Raw genomic sequence first — 20,821 nt, 5'->3', positions numbered from 1 at the left:
ATCTGCTCATTACAGGCCACTTCTTCTAGCTCTGCTATGTGGCGAGATTTTTGCTGGAGAAATCTTACCAGATACTTTATAACACCCAAGTGAACATGCATGCAAGCAAGAGAGAAGGACAGGGGACAGTGCTGGAGGAAATGTGGGGAAGACTTAGCAAACCATTTTCACATATTTTGGAGTTGCCCAGCCATACAGTTATACTGGCAGGATGTAATGCAAGTAATATGAAATATTTTTGGGGATGGAATGGACTTCTTTTTTACAGCATTTTACCTGGGAAATATTGCAGCCAACTAAAAAAAAACTACACAGCCACAGCCACATCACCCTGCAGCCCAAGACCTGTTATACACTGACGCTAAGAAGGGCTGAGCCTGGTCAGTACCTGGATGGGAGAGCACATGGGAAAACTAGATTGGAAGTGGTGTTAGTGAGGCCAGCAGGGGGTGATCAATCTATGGTCTGTGTAAGTCCTGATGCCCCAGTATAGTAAAGGGGACACTGTACTGTCAGTGGGCACCGTCTTTCGAATGAAATGTTAAACCGAGGTCCTGATGTCTGTGGTCATTAAAAATCCCATGGGACTTCTTGTAAAGAATAGGGATGTAACCCTGGTGTCCTGGCCAAAGTCCCTCAATCGACCCTTACAATCATGGCCTTTCAGTCATCCCCATCCACCGAATTGGCTCTATCACTGTCTTAACACTCCACCAACAGCTGGTGTGTGGTGAGCGCACTGGCACCGTTGTCCTGTGGCTGCCGTCGCATCAATCCAAGTGGGATGCTGCACACTGGTGGTGGTATGGAGAGACCCCCCTCATGATTGTGAAGCACTTTGGATGTATGGTTATACACAATAAATGTGCTATACATTACATTACATATCTAACATTCAAAATATGACTTTTTCTTTAAAACTACAAATGGACAAATACATGCAATATTGGGAGAAATGGATTTTACTTAGGCCTTTACACAGTCTGAACTGATCTTTATATGTATTTGTTAATGTGACGTGTAAGGAAATACGTGACCAGTCATGTTCATTTAAGTTCCAATGTGTTATTGTATTTTTTCTTTTACTTTTTCTTAATTAAAAACTATAAAAAAATATTCTATATAGCAGAGGTGCCCAAACATTTTCTCATGAAGGGCCAAAAACCAAACTTGATTGGTGGTTGTGGGCCAAATGTAAATATAGGTAAATATATAGGAAAATTCTAATTTATTTAATAATATTTAAAATTAATATAAAAAATTACTTTAATCGTATCTCTCTGTCTTCGCGTGGGTTTCCTCCAGGTGCTCCGGTTACCCCCACAGCCCAAACGCATGCGGTATAGGTGAATTGGGCAAGCTAAAATTGTCCGTAGTGTACGTGTGTGAATGAGTGTATGGATGTTTCCCAGTGATGGGTTGCAGCTGGAAGGGCATCCTTGCGTAAAACATATGCTGGATAAGTTGGCGATTCATTCTGCTGTGGTGACCTCAGTTTAATAAAGGAACTATGCCGAAAACAAAATGAATGAGTGAATAATTCATGTTAGAACACAATGGAGTTCAATGCTGTATACACTAGTCAAGTTGCTGAGGTCTTTCTGTCAAGTGACAGAATTTACATAAAAAAAACAACAACAACAACATTCAACATTTAATTTCAGTTACCTTTTTTTTGTAGCTTAACAATAAAACAAAATGTTAAGTTAAATCAGAAATGACAATATCTGTTAAATCTATATGAATAAATACTTGTCCTTCTCCCTCTCCTCTCAGATGGGATGGTGGGCCAAATCAAAGGTTATCATGGGCCAACTTTGGCCCGCAGGTCCTAGTTTGGGCATCTCTTCAATAGAGGCTTTCCTAATAGCCAGTAAATTGCTTATTACATCTTAACTGTATAATCATTTATTTTTTCTTTTTTGTTGACTTTTTGACTGGAGATATTAAATGGCAACTTTTGAAAAGTATCGATATGTAATGTACGAAAAGAACGTATTGTGTTAACTTGAATATGAATGACCATTCTGACCAAGAACAAAAACAGACTGCCTAGATATAAGGAAACAGTAAAGCATCATTAAGTACAATGTAAATAGAAATTAATAAAATGTTACAAATGTGTGTTAAAATACTACTTTAGAGACATAATTTTACAAGCAAATTTAACACATTTTTGATTGAAAAGGCTTTTAAAGTAAACCCTGCCCTTTTTGTTAATAGTTCAATTTCTTTTAGTATTGTGTATGTAAACACATTCTTTAAAATTAATCAATTTATTCTCATTTAATGGATTAAAAATCCACTTTGCAATTTTCCAATACAGTTTTCAGAGGGTGTGGACAATTCAGTTCAACTTCAATTGTTTGAAAATGATTCATGTTAATTAACTCAGAATGAAAAAGAAAGAACACTATTTACCTGATTTCACGATGGGGAAAATAACTGTACAACCAGAGGAAAATGACCATTCTATAATATTTCTGACATGTAGCATAACTTTCCCAGTAAAAGAAATTTTCAAAATACAAAAGACACCGAGAACATAAGAGAAAAAACTGATGACTGCGATTGGTTGTTTCAGAGTGGAGGAACTCAGTGTCGACAGATCTGACATGATCTAATGTGTCTGACATTGACTGTGTTTCAAACCATTCAGTCTGACTCTTCTCAGAGTTCAACACTTCAACAATGAAGCTTCATTCACTTATTCTTCTCTGCACCTCAGCTGGTATGTATTTATCTGGCTAATGCTAATATATTTGAAGTTGTAAATGTATCTTTAATATCTTTTCTTTTCCAGCTGCTGTCTTTGGAAAAGTCATCAAACCAATCAACACAGATGTTTTTGCTGAGGAAGGATCAAATGTGACATTATCCTGTAGTTTTAAAGCCTCTGGAGGTACAGATTATCTCCACTGGTACCGTCAGTATGGAGGATCAAAACCCGAATTTCTTGTTCTGACCTACAGTAGTGCAAAAATAGCTAAGGAGTCTGCTATAGATCCTAGATTCAATGCTAATGTCTCAAAAACTGAACATGTGGATCTGCTGCTCTCCTCTGCTGCAGTATCAGACTCAGCCGTGTATTACTGTGCAATGGAGCCCACAGTGACAGGAAACTCAACAACACTGCACAAAAACCTTAGAAAAAATTAAGTAGTTTTGTTGTATAATTAATTATGGAGTAATATAGGGCTGCATGACACTAGAAAAAAATGTGATTTGTGATATTGGTGTTTAGTATTGTGATAACGATATTTCATACGATATACCATTTTCTCATAAAAACGCTGTTTATTAACTATGTTTGTAAATTATTTATTCATTTAATGATATTAAAATAAACAGGTAAAAAACTGTGTCAAGGTGAAAAACACTGTTGTCTATAAAACATCGAGTGAGTGAAAACCTCAGGTACTCTGGCTTTGATTGGCTGGTGTTAGTTTCCGCTGGTGTTAGCTTTGGGACGCTCCAGCCAATAGCAGAACAGCAAATACTGGGAAGGTGAGGATAAAAATAATAAGGCCCCTTCTGAATGGTCAAATTTAGATAATCAATAATACTTTGTCAAAATTGTTATGTTTTTAAGGTCATAAGAATATAGTGCAGCATTGCCAGTCATATATACAAACAAATAAATTCCTCCATCAACAAAATGTTTCTTCACAGCATTAGCAGTGCATTTGGAACTGTACGGTTTGGTATCTTTATCATGCTAAATAATAAAGCCATTACTGAGGTGCTTTCTAAATAGAATAGCATTAAAACCTGTCTGTAGTTTCCCATCATACACATCATACCATCAGTTCAGACAATATTACAAAGATCACTAACACAAAGCAGCTTAAACCAGGACAGAGCCACCAGAACGTTTCACTCAAGGCTGCAAGCTCATTTTTTCATCTCAATCTGTCTTTCAGACTTGCAGTTCAGAAGTTTAACACATGCTATACAACAGAAGTTTACCTTTCTTACCACATGCAAATCAAAATCTAATGCCACGCATTTGCTAAATTAAAAGGAAACTGGTTCAAATATGGGTTAAATGTCTACTTAGTAATTTTTATATCTCATCATTTTTAAATTAGATGGATTTTACATTGCCGTTTATGCTTGGGTTTTTATTCCTATTCAATTTCTTGGGGTTAAACTTCCAAGTGGAAAAGTATTTTTTAAAAATGGTGCACACCAAAAATCAAAGTTTGTAGATGAGATCTTTTTTATTATTACTTGAGATGTCACTAATGTAATGCTTGCATGTAACCATAAGAGGGCAGTAGGCACTAAAAACTTTTATCTGACAAAACCTGCAGCTTTTTTTTTTCTAAGCCTAAAATATTTATAGCTCTTTCCTGGATGATCATTGCAGTACCAAAATCATACTCTCCTCTCACAGACTTCACACTGTTTCAGCAGTCATGGCACAAATGTTAAGGGTTATATTTCTTTTCACATTACTCATTCTTGGTAAGAACCTTTTATTTAATTTACCTTCACATTCAAGTAACATAGTTTTATAGTAACATATATATATATATATATATATATATATATATATATATATATATATATATATATATATATATATATATATATATATGTGTGTGTGTGTGTGTGTGTGTGCGTGTGTGTGTGTGTGTGTGTGTGTTTTGTATGCACATTCTTTAAATATTTATTATTTTACAGAGTACAGATAAGAGGACAGAGTTGATCAGCCGTACAAACAAATAACTGAAGCTGAAGGAGGATCAGTGACATTACATTGCAAATATGAAACAGATTCAGCGCAAGAAGATTTATTCTGGTACATCCAGAGAACAAATGACTTTCCAAAATACATCCTGAGGAGAAGTAACTTTGGAGGAGAAAATGGCACAGAGTTTCAGGAGAGATTTCACTCTGAACTTTCTTTAGATTCAGTTCCTCTGCTGATCAGAGATCTGTGTGTGTCTGATTCTGCTGTGTATTACTGCGCTCTGAGGCCCACAGTGGCAAAACTCAAGTCAAACCACATACAGAAACACAGGAGCTGAACCCCAGATGGAAGTTTAACATGCTCTTCCTGTTCAGATCATCAAATATTGCCTCTGATTCATTTTTAAACAGTGCTTTTTCAAAACAGTTCTTTAATTCTGATAAATATTACACTCTGATCTGTATTTTAAATAATAATGTTAAGTATTAAATTAATAGATAATATAAATATACATTTTACCAGCCCTATAACGGTTAAAAGCACTGATAATGCATAATCCTGCCAATCAGTCTATTCAAGAAAAAAAGCCTGAAAGCAGCAGATCTAGAGCACCAATAGACATCATGTTCACAAGACTTAGTTTTCTCATAAAATGGGTGTTTGTATCTATATTTAGCCTGAAAATAAAATCAAATTAGATGCATAATTTGTAGTTTAACCTAATGTAACATCTGAAATAGCTAATCAGAGAATAATGTAGGTCAGAATACACTAAATATCCCTCAAAACGCAGAACATTTAAATACATTTTAATAATAAACTAGAATTAATTAAAAATAAATACAGACATGACTGAAGCATGTTTTTCACAAATTAACCGAAACAGCTGACCCCCCTGATCATCAATGTATATTTCGCACACTGCTAAACACAACTAATAAATACAAAGTAATTGTAAATATTAATACAGCAGCATGGATGAAAGTGAAAAACATCAGGAAGTTCAGTGATTAGGAGGTTTTAATTTCTGAATTTGCCTGATGCTGTTTAATACACTTGTTTCCCATTTCCAGGTTTCAGCAGAATTGATCACAGTTGTGTAAATGCAAAGATCAGTGAGAGTACCACAAATACATTTTTTAAATTCCAATTTACACACACAAAAAAAAAAACTCCAGAAGAGAGAACAATGTCAAATATACTGTCTCATCTATAGACACTGCATTACAAAAAACTTGCATGAACGTTAACTAGTTTATATTGTCAGATGATGCAAATACCATATAATGTAAAGGATATATTTATATATGTATGTACATTAACAAAACTAGATATTGAAAACTTTCAAGGAACTAAGATGCTGATGACCATTAAATGTGTCCAAAGGTTTATAAAGGAAAAACACAATACACTTAACTCACTACACTGACAATGTACTAATAAATGGACAAAGTTTTCAAAAAAGATGTGTTAAGTATACAGTAGTTTAGTGTTCTTTAACATATTTAACATCATGTGACTTAATTTTAATAGTGCAACTTGTGCAAGAAACCAAAAGAGGGCAACATCTCTCTGTTTCTCTCTTAACAGTGAAGTTTCTTCTATGTTTTCAGAAGCTCCTCCTCAGAGTCTTGTCATATTTAGGAATACATTTGTCTCTTACTGAAAGATTTATTTTGACTTCAGTGTCATTTTAAAACAGATCATGAGCTTTTTGAGGAATTTATTTCTGCTTGGACTCTTCAGTCTTGGTATGCATTTCTGCTCATTTATAGGCATTTATATATTTATACAGATAATTGAATTATTTATTTGATATTTATAATATATATCAAACTCATAGCAGCATCAAATATTCTTCAATCCTGACAGAGTGCAGATCAGAAGAGAAAGTTGAGCAGCCAGACAAACACATGACTGAAGTTGAAGGAAAATCAGTGACCTTAAGATGTACATTTACAACAACTTCCAACCAGCCGTACCTCTTCTGGTACATCCAGAGAGCAAGTGATCATCCCAAATACATCCTGAGGAGGGACAAGTATGGAGCTGGAGAAAATGGCACAGAGTTTCAGGAGAGATTTCACTCTGAACTTTCATCAGATTCAGTTCCTCTGACGATCAGAGATCTGCGTGTGTCTGATTCTGCTGTGTATTACTGTGCTCTGAGGCCCACAGTGACTAAACTCAAGTCAAACCACATACAAAAACATCACATGCTGACTGTGTGTCTGTGTTTCTTTACAATTATTTATTATATAAATTATTATATAAATTATATATTATTATAAAAACTTTACAAGTATTTTTTTCAAAACTAATAAAAATCATAATATAGATTACACAGCTAATAACAAACTAGTTACCTAGTTTTATTACAACAATATTATATTGTTATAGTGGAATATCATATTTACTGCATGATAATTTTTTTTTTAAATGTACATTTTAATCATACAAAACATCTGAATTTAAAGGCTGTGATAAGTAGTCTTTTAACTGAGCCTTTTTTTTTTTGCCAAATTTTGGTAAACTGATGATTTCAAATACTGGCATATACTGTAGTGAACAATTAAAGGTGACACAAAATTGTGTCGAATGCATTTAATTAATAGCTTTGTAATTCATAATGATATCAGTTTAGTCACTGTGTAGTTATTTTCTCTCACTCTTGAAGAGCCACATTCAGGTATAATGTGTGTGAGGGAGGAGGAACTCAGCGCTGAAGATCTGACATGATCTAATGGTGTCTGACAGAGACTGTGTTTCATACCATTCAGTCTGACTCTACTCAGAGTTCAACACTCCAACAATGAAGCTTCATTCACTTATTCTCTTCTGTGCCTCAGCTGGTATGTACTGTAATTTAACACTAATGTTCAAAATGATTTCATTATAAAAAATATTATAAATGTTTTATTAAATGTTTTTCCAACATTTTTAAATGTACTTTTTATGTTTCAGCTGCAGTTTTTGGAAATGTCATCAGACCAATCAACACAGATGTTTTTGCTGAGGAAGGATCAAATGTGACATTATCCTGTAGTTTTACAGCCTCGAGTGTCACAGATTATCTCCACTGGTACCGTCAATATGGAAGTTCAAAACCTGAATTTATAGTACTGACCTACAGCTCAGCAACAAAACCTGCGCCGTCTCTTATAGACACAAGATTCATTACTAATATTACTAAAAAGGAGCATGTGGACCTGCTGCTCTCCTCTGCTGCAGTATCAGACTCTGCTGTGTATTACTGCGCTCTGCAGCCCACAGTGTCAGGAAACACATCAGCTCCATACAAAAACCTGATACAATGAGACAAAAGAGAGATACAGTGAGAGCAAAAGGGAGCTGATACACAAACACTGAATCAAATAATGAAGCAAAAATTTTAAAAAGATGAATGATTAGTTACGCTTAGTCCCCGCAATATAATCTTTTTTAGTTTCACTAGAATTTTCTGTAATAGGCTATATGAAAACTAAAATCTTTATTTGTACTAAATTCTAAATGCAGATTTAGTTCTGCAGTGCTTGCAGTTAACCATAAGAGGGCAGAAGCCACAACACGAATACACTACAGCTAATTTAGTTTATCCAATTCACTTATAGCGCATGTCTTTGGACTGTGGGGAAAACCAGAGCACCCGGAAGTAACCCATACAAACACAGGGAGAACATGCAAACTCCACACAGAAATGCCATCTGACCCAGCTGGTACTCTAACTAGCAACCTTCTTGCTGTGAAGCGACAATGCTCTGGTGCACAGTATTAAAAAAGGTAATCCATCAGTTTTTCATTGTATTCCCAAGCTGCTTATTGAATTATATTTTTAATATTAAAATCAAAGCTCTTATATTCATAGTTTTTTCTGGTCGTCAATCTGTATTCAACATCAACACAGTCATAGGCTGTTTCTCAATTCCAAGAGCGCAGAGAACAGACTTGCGTTCTTATGGAGATCGGTCTTGCCATGTGTACTCGAAAAAAACGAACTCAGGAGACCACGAGGACAGAGAACACATCCTTAGAGAAATGATTATTCAAACATTACAGCATTCATACAACGGTTTGTTATTTTTCCCCTTTTCAAAATATATAATACGCATAAAAACATTATAAATAAACGTTGCACAATATAAATAAAAGAGATTTTAATACGAATTTCAACAAACAAACACCCTTAATGGGTTTATTCCTTTATTAAGATGTCCATGGTGATGTTTCTATTCACCGTTTCATTTAGGGAAACTCCTGAGGTAAATAAGTTATGTCTCTGAACTTTAATAATGAATCTAAATAAAATGCTGTGCATCCCACCTCCAGTCGCAATGATTTCTGGGACTTCCAGAGCGAGATCGGTGCTCAAGTCTGCATCGGTGCGTCCTCAATATCAAGAACACATCCGGGAAGTTTCACGCGTCCTCTGTTCTTGCGGTCTTGAGTATTGGAACTGAACTTTGGCTGCTGATGATGACGTTACATGAGAACACCAGGACACAAGACCGCTGAAGAACGCATATTGAGAAACAGCCATACTAAACAGGTTAAGGAATATATTGCTGGTTATCAAATGAATAAAATAGTAATAAAGGTAACACAGTTAACAATAAACTACACTGACCTGACCTACAGAACACCATGATAATGCTATCATTACACTGACTGCATGATTTAGTAGAATGTATTGATCTAAATATATTTTCTTTTCTGGATTTAAAGGCTATAAAGTAGCATATTTAAAATGTGACTTATTAAATTGACAAAAGTTTTTCAATTAAAGTTGTCAAATTTGCTTAAATGAAGCAACAGCATATCTTTGTATTTTTTCTTTCTATGTTCATAAGAAGATTTATATTCTTAAATAGGAATTAAAGATCTGTTTTGTTTGGTACAGTCCTAAAGCTGAAAGATTAGTTTGTGTGATGTGACTGGATCTTTCCTTTCTTCTTAAAATACAAAATGTGTGGGAGGAGGAACTCAGTGTTGACAGATCTGACATGATCTAATGGTGTCAGACAGAGACTGTGATTCAAACCATTCAGTCTGACTCTTCTCAGAGTTCAACACTTCAACAATGAAGCTTCATTCACTTATTCTCATCTGTGCCTCTGCTGGTATGTACTGTAATTTCACATTTTTATTAATTGTCAATTAATGTTTACAAATATAGAGCTTTTACATTGTAGATTGTGTAAAGGAAGCTTAACAAAGAAGTTCTAGTAAATTGAAACTGTGTCTAATGTTATTAAAAACTGGTCTCTAAATTCAAATGTGTCATGTTTCAGCTGCTGTCTTTGGAAATATCATAAGACCAATCAACACAGATGTTTTTGCTGAGGAAGGATCCAATGTGACATTATCCTGCAGTTTTACAGCCTCTGGAGGGTCAGATGATCTCCACTGGTACCGTCAGTATGGAGGATCAAAACCTGAATTTATTGTTCTCATTTACAGAACAGCAAAAGTAGCTGAGCAGTCTAAAGTAGATCCTAGATTCACTGCTAATGTCTCAAAAAGTGAGCATGTGGATCTGCTGCTCTCCTCTGCTGCAGTATCAGACTCTGCTGTGTATTACTGCGCTCTGAGGCCCACAGTGACAGGAAACACATCAGCTCCATACAAAAACCTGATACAATGAGACAGAGAGTGAAAGCAAATTAATGTACAAATAAAGGATCAGATGATGAAACAAACATGGTAGATTGAAATATGATTTAAGCTCATCCCACCAATATCTTTAGTCATTTGTGTATTACTGATAAATTTAGACTAAACTCTAGTCTAGAAGATACGGTTTTAGACATGCAGTACTTGCAGTTAACCATAAGAGGGCAGTATAGGTGTTCACAATTAAAACAATCTAGCAGTTTTAACTGTATTCACAAGCCCCACCTTGGATCATCATTATAATATTTAAAGCAAAGCTCTCATATTCACTCATTTACATGCAGTTCAAGCTGTATTCAACATCAACACACTCATGTTGAACAGGATGAGGAATATATTTCTCTTTGCTCTACTCATTTTTGGTATGTATTTTCATTTAATTTTTACTCCAAATTAATTTCATTCCTTTAAATATTTTATTGTACATTCAATATTCTTCAATATTACAGGGTGCAGATCAGAGGACAGAGTCGATCAGCCGGACAAACAACTGACTGAAACTGAAGGAGGATCAGTGACATTACAGTGCAAATATAAAACAGATTCAGTGCAAGAAGATTTATTCTGGTACATCCAGAGAACAAATGACCTCCCGAAATACATCCTGAGAAGAAGCAAATATGGAGGAGAAAATGGCACAGAGTTTCAGGAGAGATTTCACTCTGAACATTCAACTAATTCAGTTCCTCTGATGATTAGAGATCTGCATGTGTCTGATTCTGCTGTGTATTACTGCGCTCTGAAGCCCAAAGTGACAAAACTCCACATACAACTACACAAACCACATACAAAAACACAAACATTCTTTCCCCAATACATCTCAACATCTCAAGTTTAAAAGCTACAATAAAAGTGATACCAGTCAAATGAACTATATATATATATATATATATATATATAGTGCTCAGCATAATGGAGTACACCCCATTTTGAAGATGAACGTTTGTATCCTTTTCTCAGTGAATATATAATGAATATATGTATTTTGTTACATTAAAACAAAACAGATTTATTAAACAGATATATTTATTAAAATAATGTTTTAGTCACCAAACATATTTAGAAAATATGCAAATATGCAAAAATATAATATTGTACAGCTTCCTATTAAAAGTATGTATTTAAAGATAGATTTGTGAGGGGTGTACTTATATATGCTGAGCACTGTGTATATATAGACCAATCATTTAAATATATCCATATCCATATTGCATCCATATGTCAATCCATTCTTTAAAATGCTGAGAAAGATGCTCTTAAGGTCACTGAAATTGTATCATATCAACTGTATATTAATTGCATTGCTTTCTTGTTCATTTTAATCATGCAACAGTATTTTCTTTCTTTAAAGTTTGTTTACATCAAAATGCCTCAAAACAAACAAATTCATGTGGATTTGTTTTTACCAAATTAGAATTATCTATACTCTAACATTGATAAATCTAATTAAATGTTTCATATGATGCAATGTTGTAGTGAGTCGTGAATAAACTGTCCTTTAAAAATGACTGACTGAAAATAAACTAATACTTTAAAGTCAAAATAACTTTTATCAAAGGTGTTAAACCTTTATTTAAAGCTGTAAAATAGTGATAAATCATTAAACTTTGGATCATTTCAAATGGACAATGATATTCTTAACACTGATATATCTCATCTCTTTCCTTCTTGACAGCTGAACATCAAGTATAATGTGTGTGAGGGAGGAGGAACTCAGTGTAGAAAAATCTGACATTATCTACTGGTGTCTGACAGAGACTGTGATTCAAACCATTCAGTCTGACTCTTCTCAGAGTTCAACACTTCAACAATGAAGCTTCATTCACTTATTCTCTACTGTGCCTCTGCTGGTATGTTCATTTTCGGTTATTTGCATTTAATTAATATTTTAACATTATATTTACTTACAAAATTACATTTTTTTTAAATTTATTTTTAGCTTCTGTTTATGGAAATGTCATCAAACCAGATCAAACAGAAGCTGTTCATGTGAAGGGTTCAGATGTTAAATTATCCTGCAGTTTTTCAGCCTCTGGATATGCAGACTATGTCTACTGGTACCGTCAGTATGGAAGATCAAAGCCTGAATACCTTGTTCAAACCTATAGTAATACAAATGAACCTCAGCAATCTCTAGTAGATCCAAGATTCACTGCTAACATTGAAAAAAGAGACAAAATTCATGCGGATCTGCTGCTCTCCTCTGCTGCAGTGTCAGACTCTGCTGTGTATTACTGCGCTCTGCAGCCCACAGTGACAGGAAACACATCAGCTCTATACAAAAACCTGCTAGAATAAAACAGAAAGTGAAAGCAAATTAGAGTACAAATAAAGGATCAAATGATGAAAATAAAAAAAATTGTAAATTGAAATATGATTTAAACTTAGTTCCACCAATACCTTTAGTTACTAGAATTACAGATAATTACTGGTAAATCTATAATAAACTCTAGTCTAGGAGATGACGTTAAAGATCTGCAGTACTTAAAGTTAACCATAAGAGGGCAGTACAGGTGTTCACAATTAAAACAATTCAGCAGCTTTTATCTGTATTCACAAAAGCTCCACCTTGGACCATCTTTATAATGTCAAACACAAAGCTCTCATATTCACTCATTTACATGCAGTTCAAGCTGTATTCAACATCGACACACTCATGTTGAACAGGATGAGGAATATATTTCTCTTTGCTCTATTCATTTTTGGTATGCATGTTCATTTAATTTTAACTCAGAATTAAATAAATATTAACTTAAATATTACTTAAATATTTTATTGTACATTCAATATTCTTCAATATTACAGGGTGCAAATCAGAAGACAGAGTCGATCAGCCGGACAAACAACTGACTGAAACTGAAGGAGGATCAGTGACATTACAGTGCAAATATAAAACAGATTCAGCGCAAGAAGATTTATTCTGGTACATCCAGAAAACAAATGACTTCCCAAAATACATCCTGAGAAGAAGCAAATATGGAGGAGAAAATGGCACAGAGTTTCAGGAGAGATTTCACTCTGAACTTTCATCAGAGTCAGTTCCTCTGCTGATCAGAGATCTGCGTGTGTCTGATTCTGCTGTGTATTACTGTGCTCTGAGGCCCACAGTGACAGGAAGCATATCAGTTCTATACAAAAACCTGATATGAGACACAACAGAGAAACACAGACAGGAGGATAATGAGAAAGAAGCTGCAGAAATCACAATATTATGCATTAAAAAAAACAATAGTATGAATCAAATTCAAAATATATATATTTTTAAATGTGTGAATTTGTGTGGCATTGTGAAAGATTTACATTAACATTAACTTTACTTTAATCATTATTTTATAGCTTGCTAAGTAATTCAGAAAGCTGTCAAAAGTATCAAACATTAAAACATCTCAAAGATTTTCATGTGTAATATACAGTGCAATTAAATATCTGCTACATGATGCCACTGATTACTCCTATAATAGAAAACACTAAATATACACATATACCCAAATAAAAATTAAAATCTTGTTTTTTTTCATAAGTATCTCAGAGCCCATAATAAAAAAGGGGAAAATGCGTCAAATATGTTGTAAACCTTTTGTAAAAAGTTTCTGTACCATATCATATTCTGGCACCTAAACTGATATTTTAATGAATGATTTTAATCCAGTGAAAAATCTCTCTGGGTGCATATTTAGGATTAAAGGGATAGTTCACCCAAAAATGAAATATTGTCATTATTTACTCACCCTTCACTTGTTCAAAATCTATTTGAGTTTCTTTCTTCTGTTGAACTCAAAAGAAGATATTTTGATAAATGATGGTAGGTGGCACTCATTGATTTCTATAGTAATTTTTTTCGACTATGAAAATCGATGGGTCCCAGCAAACAGCATTCCTATGAATATTTTCTTTTTTGTTCAACAGAAAAAAGAAACTCAAATAGGTTTAAAACCACATGATAGAGATTAAATAAGGCATCAATTTTAATTTTTGTGTGAACAAAGTACTTTTCATGTTTTGTTTTGTGTAAACTCAAAGGTAATTATTTTTTTTATAAAAAACTCTTTAGTAAAACAGAGTAGTTTTCTAATGCAGCTAGTAAAGTGTGTGTGTGTGTGTGTGTGTGTGTGTGTGTGTGTGTGTGTGTGTGTGTGTGTGTGTGTGTGTGCAGTGACATACAGCTCAGAGTCTATGATCTCATTCAACATGAGCACATGCTTTACACTGATTCATACTCTGGCCTCAGGTACTGTAAGTACTGAATTATAAATGAAACCATGTAAACATAAATGATTACAATGTTTTAACACTCCAATCCCAAAGAGAGTACTTATATGATACGTCACTTATTTGTATTTTTAAAAGCTGCAGTGAACCACATTCACAAATCTCCATTCAGTTGATGTGTTTCTTTGTAGACAGGTTTGGTGTGTAGAGACAGCATTGAGCCAGATAAAGGTATGGAAGAAACAGAAACTATTAAGCTGATATGCCCATATAGTACAAGTAGCCGTTATGTATGTTATGTACTGGTACAGACAATATGAATATAAAGAACCACAGTATTTATTACTCAAAAATAGATGGTCAGCAGGCTTATGATCTCTCCTCTTATAACCAGTTTCAGAAGACTGCATCATATTCATCCACTGAACTCACTATTACTGATGTGCATCTGTCAGAGTATCTTAAGTTTGTGTTAGCCACGATCCATATTTAAGCGATTAAACTGAAATGCCGTAAAAAAAAAAAAAAAAAACATTGACTCAACAAGGACGAGGGAACTGGAACTAAAATACTAACTCGCTACCATGTTTTTGCATACAAATTGATGTCACAGTTCCTCTACTCTATTGTGTAGCACATTGTGCAGGTATAAAGTTGTACAAGATGGCAGTGTTCACAGACATTCATGAACAACAGAAAAAACAAAAAAGTAACCAACCCAGGCTTATTCTGAAAAAAAATAGCTCTATATACATTTCTGGAGAATGCCAAATTCATCCCAGGAGCTACGTATTTTGCAGTGTTTTTGTTTTGTTGATCTCAAATTTCTCTTGAGAGTGCCATTCACGTCTGCTGTTCTTGCTTAAATCCACTGACAGGCCACTGTCAACTGACTGAATGACTGACCAATCAATTGACCCATGCACCCACTTCCCTAAACCCAACCAACAGTTTTAAAAAGGAATAAAGGAAAGGTCTCGCCTGATTTTTAAAGAATTGCCAACAGACCAGTGACCTTCTTGCTGTGAGGTAATCATGCTACCCACTGCGCCACCATGCTGCCTATATCTATATATATCTATATATATCTATATATATATATATATATATATATATATATATATATATAAATATATATATATATATATATATATATCTATATATATATATATATATATATATATATATATATATATATATATATATATATATATATATATACGTGTATATATATATATATACATATATTTACATTTACATTTAGTCATTTAGCAGACGCTTTTATCCAAAGTGACTTACAAATGAGGACAAGGAAGCAATTTACATAACTATAAGAGCAGCAGTGAACAAGTGCTATAGACAAGTTTCAGGTGTGTAAAGTCTAAGAAGCTAAGCATTAGTAATGTTTTTTTTTTGTATATATATATATATCCTATACATAGCAGCTTACTGACGGTCCTCATCGTCAGGCGGATCAACAGTGCAAATTACAGTGGTGCATTAAGTGCAAAAAAAAAAAAAACATTGTGACCCTTTAAGAGTTTAACAGTCTGATCTGATGGCCAGTGGCAGTAAGCTTCTACAGAATTTTGCGGTTCTACATTTAATGCTGCAGAACCTCTTCCCAGAAGCTAGTGGGAGGAACAGTCCCTGGTGGGGTGAGTAGCATCTTTTATAATATTACTGGCCCGGGACAAGCATCGCTTTGGTGCGATAGCTTGAATGGAGAGGGCTTAACCATTTTTTAACCTTTTAGAGATTATAGTTTTAAATTATTAGACAATTTGTTAACTTTGTCATTCCATTTTACATAGTCCTATTCAAATCCCTAAAAGGAAGATTTCAACTTCTGAATTTGCCTAATGCTGGTTAATAAAAAAAAATAAAGAAGGAAAAAAACACAATACCCTTAATACACTGGTAATGTTCTAATAAATGGCCAAACAAAGTTTAAAAAAAAGATGTTTTAAGTATACAGTTGTGTTCTTTATCATGTTTAACATCATGTGACTTAATTTTAATAGTGCAACTTGTGCAAGAAACCAAAAGAGGGCAACATCTCTCTGTTTCTCTCTTAACAGTGAAGTTTCTTCTAGGTTTTCAGAAGCTCCTCCTCAGAGTCTTGTCATATTTAGGAATACATTTGTCTCTTACTGAAAGATTTATTTTGACTTCAGTGTCATTTTAAAACAGATCATGAGCTTTTTGAGGAATTTATTTCTGCTTGGACTCTTCAGTCTTGGTATGCATTTCTGCTCATTTATAGGCATTTATATATTTATACAGATAATTAAATTATTTATTTGATATTTATAATATATATCAAACTCATAGCAGCATCAAATATTCTTCAATCCTGACAGAGTGCAGATCAGAGGAGAAAGTTGATCAGCCAGACAAACACATGACTGAAGTTGAAGGAAAGTCAGTGACGTTACGATGTACATTTACAACATCCTCAGGCCAACCATACCTCTTCTGGTACATCCAGAGAGCAAGTGATCATCCCAAATACATCCTGAGGAGGGACAAGTATGGAGCTGGAGAAAATGGCACAGAGTTTCAGGAGAGATTTCACTCTGAACTTTCATCAGATTCAGTTCCTCTGACGATCAGAGATCTGCGTGTGTCTGATTCTGCTGTGTATTACTGTGCTCTGAGGCCCACAGTGACTAAACTCAAGTCAAACCACATACAAAAACATCACATGCTGACTGTGTGTCTGTGTTTCTTTACAATAAGAATTTCTTGACATTCAAAAACTATCAAATCAAAGGTCACAGTTATTAATGAACTGTAGCAACCTATAGTCTTATTACATTTACAGCATTATTTTAATTAGTTTTAAATCAATTTTATTTGCACAAAAGCATTGAGATTTAAAAGATGTGTACAGTAGATCTGTATTGCAACATGAACAATTGTATGTATTTTTTGCTTAAATGGTAACACTTTAAAATAATGGCCCATTTAAGCTTCAATAATGTATTTTCTAACATGAACAATCATGTACAACATTATTCTTTTACATTATGAATAATAGTTCAACATTTACTAATACATTAATAAAGTTATTAAGCTGTGCTTGTTAACATTAGTTAATGCACTGTGAGCTAGCAAATGAACATAACTAAATGAACAACTATTTTCATTAAATTAGGTTACAAAAGATGAATAACTACTGTAATAAATTTATTATTCATGTATTAGGGTATGCTTAATGTTTATTCATTGCTTGTTCATGTTAATAAATACAGTTACAGTTTATATCACTGTATATTTATTTTCTCTCTCTCTTGAAGAGCCTCATTTAGGTGTCATTATAAGGTGTGTGAGAGAGGAGGAACTTGTGTTAACAGACCTGACATGAATTACTGGTGTCTGACAGAGACTGTGATTCAAACCATTCAGTCTGACTCTACTCAGAGTTCAACACTTCAACAATGAAGCTTCATTTACTTCTTCTCTTCTGTGCATCTGCTGGTAGGTGTCATTTTTGAATTAATTAATTGTCTTAACAATTTAAACACTTTAAAAAATTTAATTACAAATTACAAAGACATTTTTATGTTTCAGCTGCTGTTTTTGGAAATGTCATCAAACCAAAGCAAACGGATGTTTTTGCAGATGAAGAATCACATGTGACATTATCCTGTAGTTTTAAAGCCTCTGGAGGTACAGATTATCTCCACTGGTATCGTCAGTATGGAAGTTCAAAACCTGAATTTATAGTACTGACCTACAGCTCAGCAACAAAAGCTGCACAGTCTGATATAGACACAAGATTCATTACTAATATTACAAAAAAGGAGCATGTGGATCTGCTGCTTTCCTCTGCTGCAGTATCAGACTCTGCTGTGTATTACTGCGCTCTGAGGCGCACAGTGACAGGAAACACATCAGCTCCACACAAAAACCTGATACAATGAGACAAAAGAGAGATACAATGGTACAACCTGGTACAAAACAGAGAGTTGAACATGATGAGAAAGAAGCTGTAGCTGATAATCATTTATGCATTAAAAATAGCCAAATCAATGAATAAATCAAAGTCAAAGGATTTATTTATTATAATCTAAATAATCATAATCTTAATAATCTGTGCGGCAAGGTGAAAGATTTACTTAGTCGCTTTATTAATCTGGGGTCACCACAGCGGAATGAACCGCCAACTTATCCAGCATATGTTTTACGCAGTGGATGCCCTTCCAGCTGCAACCCTTCACTGGGAAACATCTATATACTCCCATTCACACACATACACTACGAACAATTTAGCCTACCCAATTCTCTCTACAATCTCTGCCCATCATCCACCTGCTGTGTGTTCAGTCAGAGCTACAAATGACACTTTCAGGTGTGTTTGAAGTGGAATCGTGTAGAAATAAAACATTTTAATAATAATAATGCAACAATTTGTTAAAAATCCTAACAAAAAGCTATACAGTATCATTCTATTGTAGATATGTTTTCCAGCATTTACTACCATACCAGTATTAATGATTCAGTTTAGCCTACAATAAGCTGTCATTAACAATGAGAGCAAAACTTATCAATCTGTATCTAAAAAGTTATTTACTTAATATGTTTACAGTTAGCATAAAACGTTAAATATATGTATGTAGGTGTTATTAGCTCATGTGGAGATTTAACAGGTAAAGTCTAACCACTTTTCTTTAAACTGCTCCTGTAAAATAGTTTTTGTACTATTATTAATTAAATTGCATTAGGGTTCAAATTTGTTGAAACTTGTTGAATACTTAAAAGTGTATTTCAGAATTTCTGAGTTCATATTTGCAAACCTAGAGCCTGTAGTGCCAAACAATGCTCAAACACAATTTCACCACATGCTAGAATACTTCGTCTGCTCTTTATTTTCACACATTCATAATTGCATATGTTAATCTGGCCTGTGACATGCATCAGATATTACTTGAAAATTCACTATTTAAAGTCTTATTGTTTATTATAAGTTAATAACTAATACAATTTAGTTAATTTAGTTGTTTTAATGAATAATTCTCATTAACTTCCGGCCACAAACGTATCCAATCTAGCAACAACTGTAGAAAAGACGTGCGATTCACGGCCAGATGATGTAAAAGATGTCGGTTGGATTTTCATTTTGGAACTACTTTTCAACCGTGACGCGATGTGACAGAGGGACGTCTTTTCAACAGTAATAGGACGTCCAAATGTTTGCTGGGATGTGACATGACAAGTATTTAAATACAAGCCTAATTAAATTAAATGGTACAGGTTTCTAATTAATACATATTAATACTCTTTAACATTACTAGGCTACTGAGTGATTGATGTTGACTGAGTCATTGTTCTGAATTTTATTCGAACAGTCTGCTAGTTATTTTATTTTCAAGATCTGAGGTAAACTTTGCTGCTACTTTCAGTTGTATGGCAATAAATACCATGTAAAATTATATTTAAAAATCACATTGGAAGCGTTTAACACTGAATAAAGCACATAATCTTTATCTGAGGTGATCTTTAATTGTCACAGTAGTATATGCTGTTTTTATGCTGCCACTTTGTCGCTGAAATAGAAATGATTTCTAAAATAGAAATTTTGCATGTCACCATGGTTAAAAACTAAGTTTTTCATGTAAAATGTACCTTTTATCATGTGTGTTGTGGTGCCATGTCACGTAGATAGGACACAGTGTAACACAATAAAACATCTCTTTTGATTGATTTTCACAGGTTCAGAGCTGTTAATGTCTGCCACGTGATGGCAGTGTAGAGTAAAACTTAAGCTTAATAAATTCCTAATAAAAGGAAGTGTGATGTGCAGTTCCATACAGCTCAGAGTTTCAACAGAGAACTGAGCTGATCTTCAACATGAACAAATGCTTTATACTGATTCTCACTTTGGCCACAGGTATATTCAAAAACTTGTGATAAATTATTTTAAAAAGTGTATTTAAGTGACCGAAATAAGTTTATTTTTCACTCTTTTCAAAGTACTGTGAATGTGATATTTTTTGTCAAACTTGATTTTACAATCTGAAATATTTGCTGATTTGTTGATTGTTTTGTTGGCAGGTTTGGTGTGTGGAGACAGCATTGGGCCAGATAAAGGGACAGCAAAAACTAAGGAAACAGAAACTGTCAAGTTGAGATGCTCATATAGTACAAATAATGAATATGTTTTGCTATATTGGTACAAACGTTTTCTCAATGGAGAACCTCAGTATTTATTATTCGAAAGTGCACGATTGGCTTCTG

The 20,821-nt window shown here is 34.0% G+C and overlaps 6 gene segments (V, D, J or C); all 6 read left to right on the top strand.

The window, feature by feature from the left end:
- The first annotated feature begins 2,691 nt into the window (after positions 1-2,691).
- LOC130238298 (Ig kappa chain V-IV region S107B-like) lies at positions 2,692-3,159 on the top strand. The segment is given in 2 exon segments: positions 2,692-2,731; positions 2,804-3,159. Coding segments are annotated over 2 exon segments (396 nt in total).
- Positions 3,160-6,404: 3,245 nt separating this feature from the next.
- Positions 6,405-7,425, top strand: LOC130238290 (T cell receptor alpha variable 3-like). The segment is given in 3 exon segments: positions 6,405-6,450; positions 6,572-6,890; positions 7,377-7,425. Coding segments are annotated over 3 exon segments (414 nt in total).
- An 86-nt stretch (positions 7,426-7,511) lies between these two features.
- On the top strand, positions 7,512-8,016 carry LOC130238281 (T cell receptor alpha variable 4-like). The segment is given in 2 exon segments: positions 7,512-7,551; positions 7,664-8,016. Coding segments are annotated over 2 exon segments (393 nt in total).
- Positions 8,017-9,776: 1,760 nt separating this feature from the next.
- Positions 9,777-10,340, top strand: LOC130238274 (T cell receptor alpha variable 14/delta variable 4-like). The segment is given in 2 exon segments: positions 9,777-9,816; positions 9,988-10,340. Coding segments are annotated over 2 exon segments (393 nt in total).
- A 1,839-nt stretch (positions 10,341-12,179) lies between these two features.
- On the top strand, positions 12,180-12,667 carry LOC130238266 (T cell receptor alpha variable 26-2-like). The segment is given in 2 exon segments: positions 12,180-12,219; positions 12,309-12,667. Coding segments are annotated over 2 exon segments (399 nt in total).
- Positions 12,668-16,774: 4,107 nt separating this feature from the next.
- On the top strand, positions 16,775-18,507 carry LOC130238259 (T-cell receptor alpha chain V region CTL-F3-like). The segment is given in 3 exon segments: positions 16,775-16,820; positions 16,942-17,260; positions 18,237-18,507. Coding segments are annotated over 3 exon segments (636 nt in total).
- The last annotated feature ends 2,314 nt before the right edge of the window (positions 18,508-20,821 follow it).

This window comes from Danio aesculapii, chromosome 2 (assembly GCF_903798145.1).
Source record: "Danio aesculapii chromosome 2, fDanAes4.1, whole genome shotgun sequence".
Lineage (NCBI taxonomy): Eukaryota > Metazoa > Chordata > Actinopteri > Cypriniformes > Danionidae > Danio > Danio aesculapii.
The sequence above is the reverse complement of the archived record's forward strand: the minus strand, read 5'-3'. Positions and strand labels throughout refer to the sequence as shown.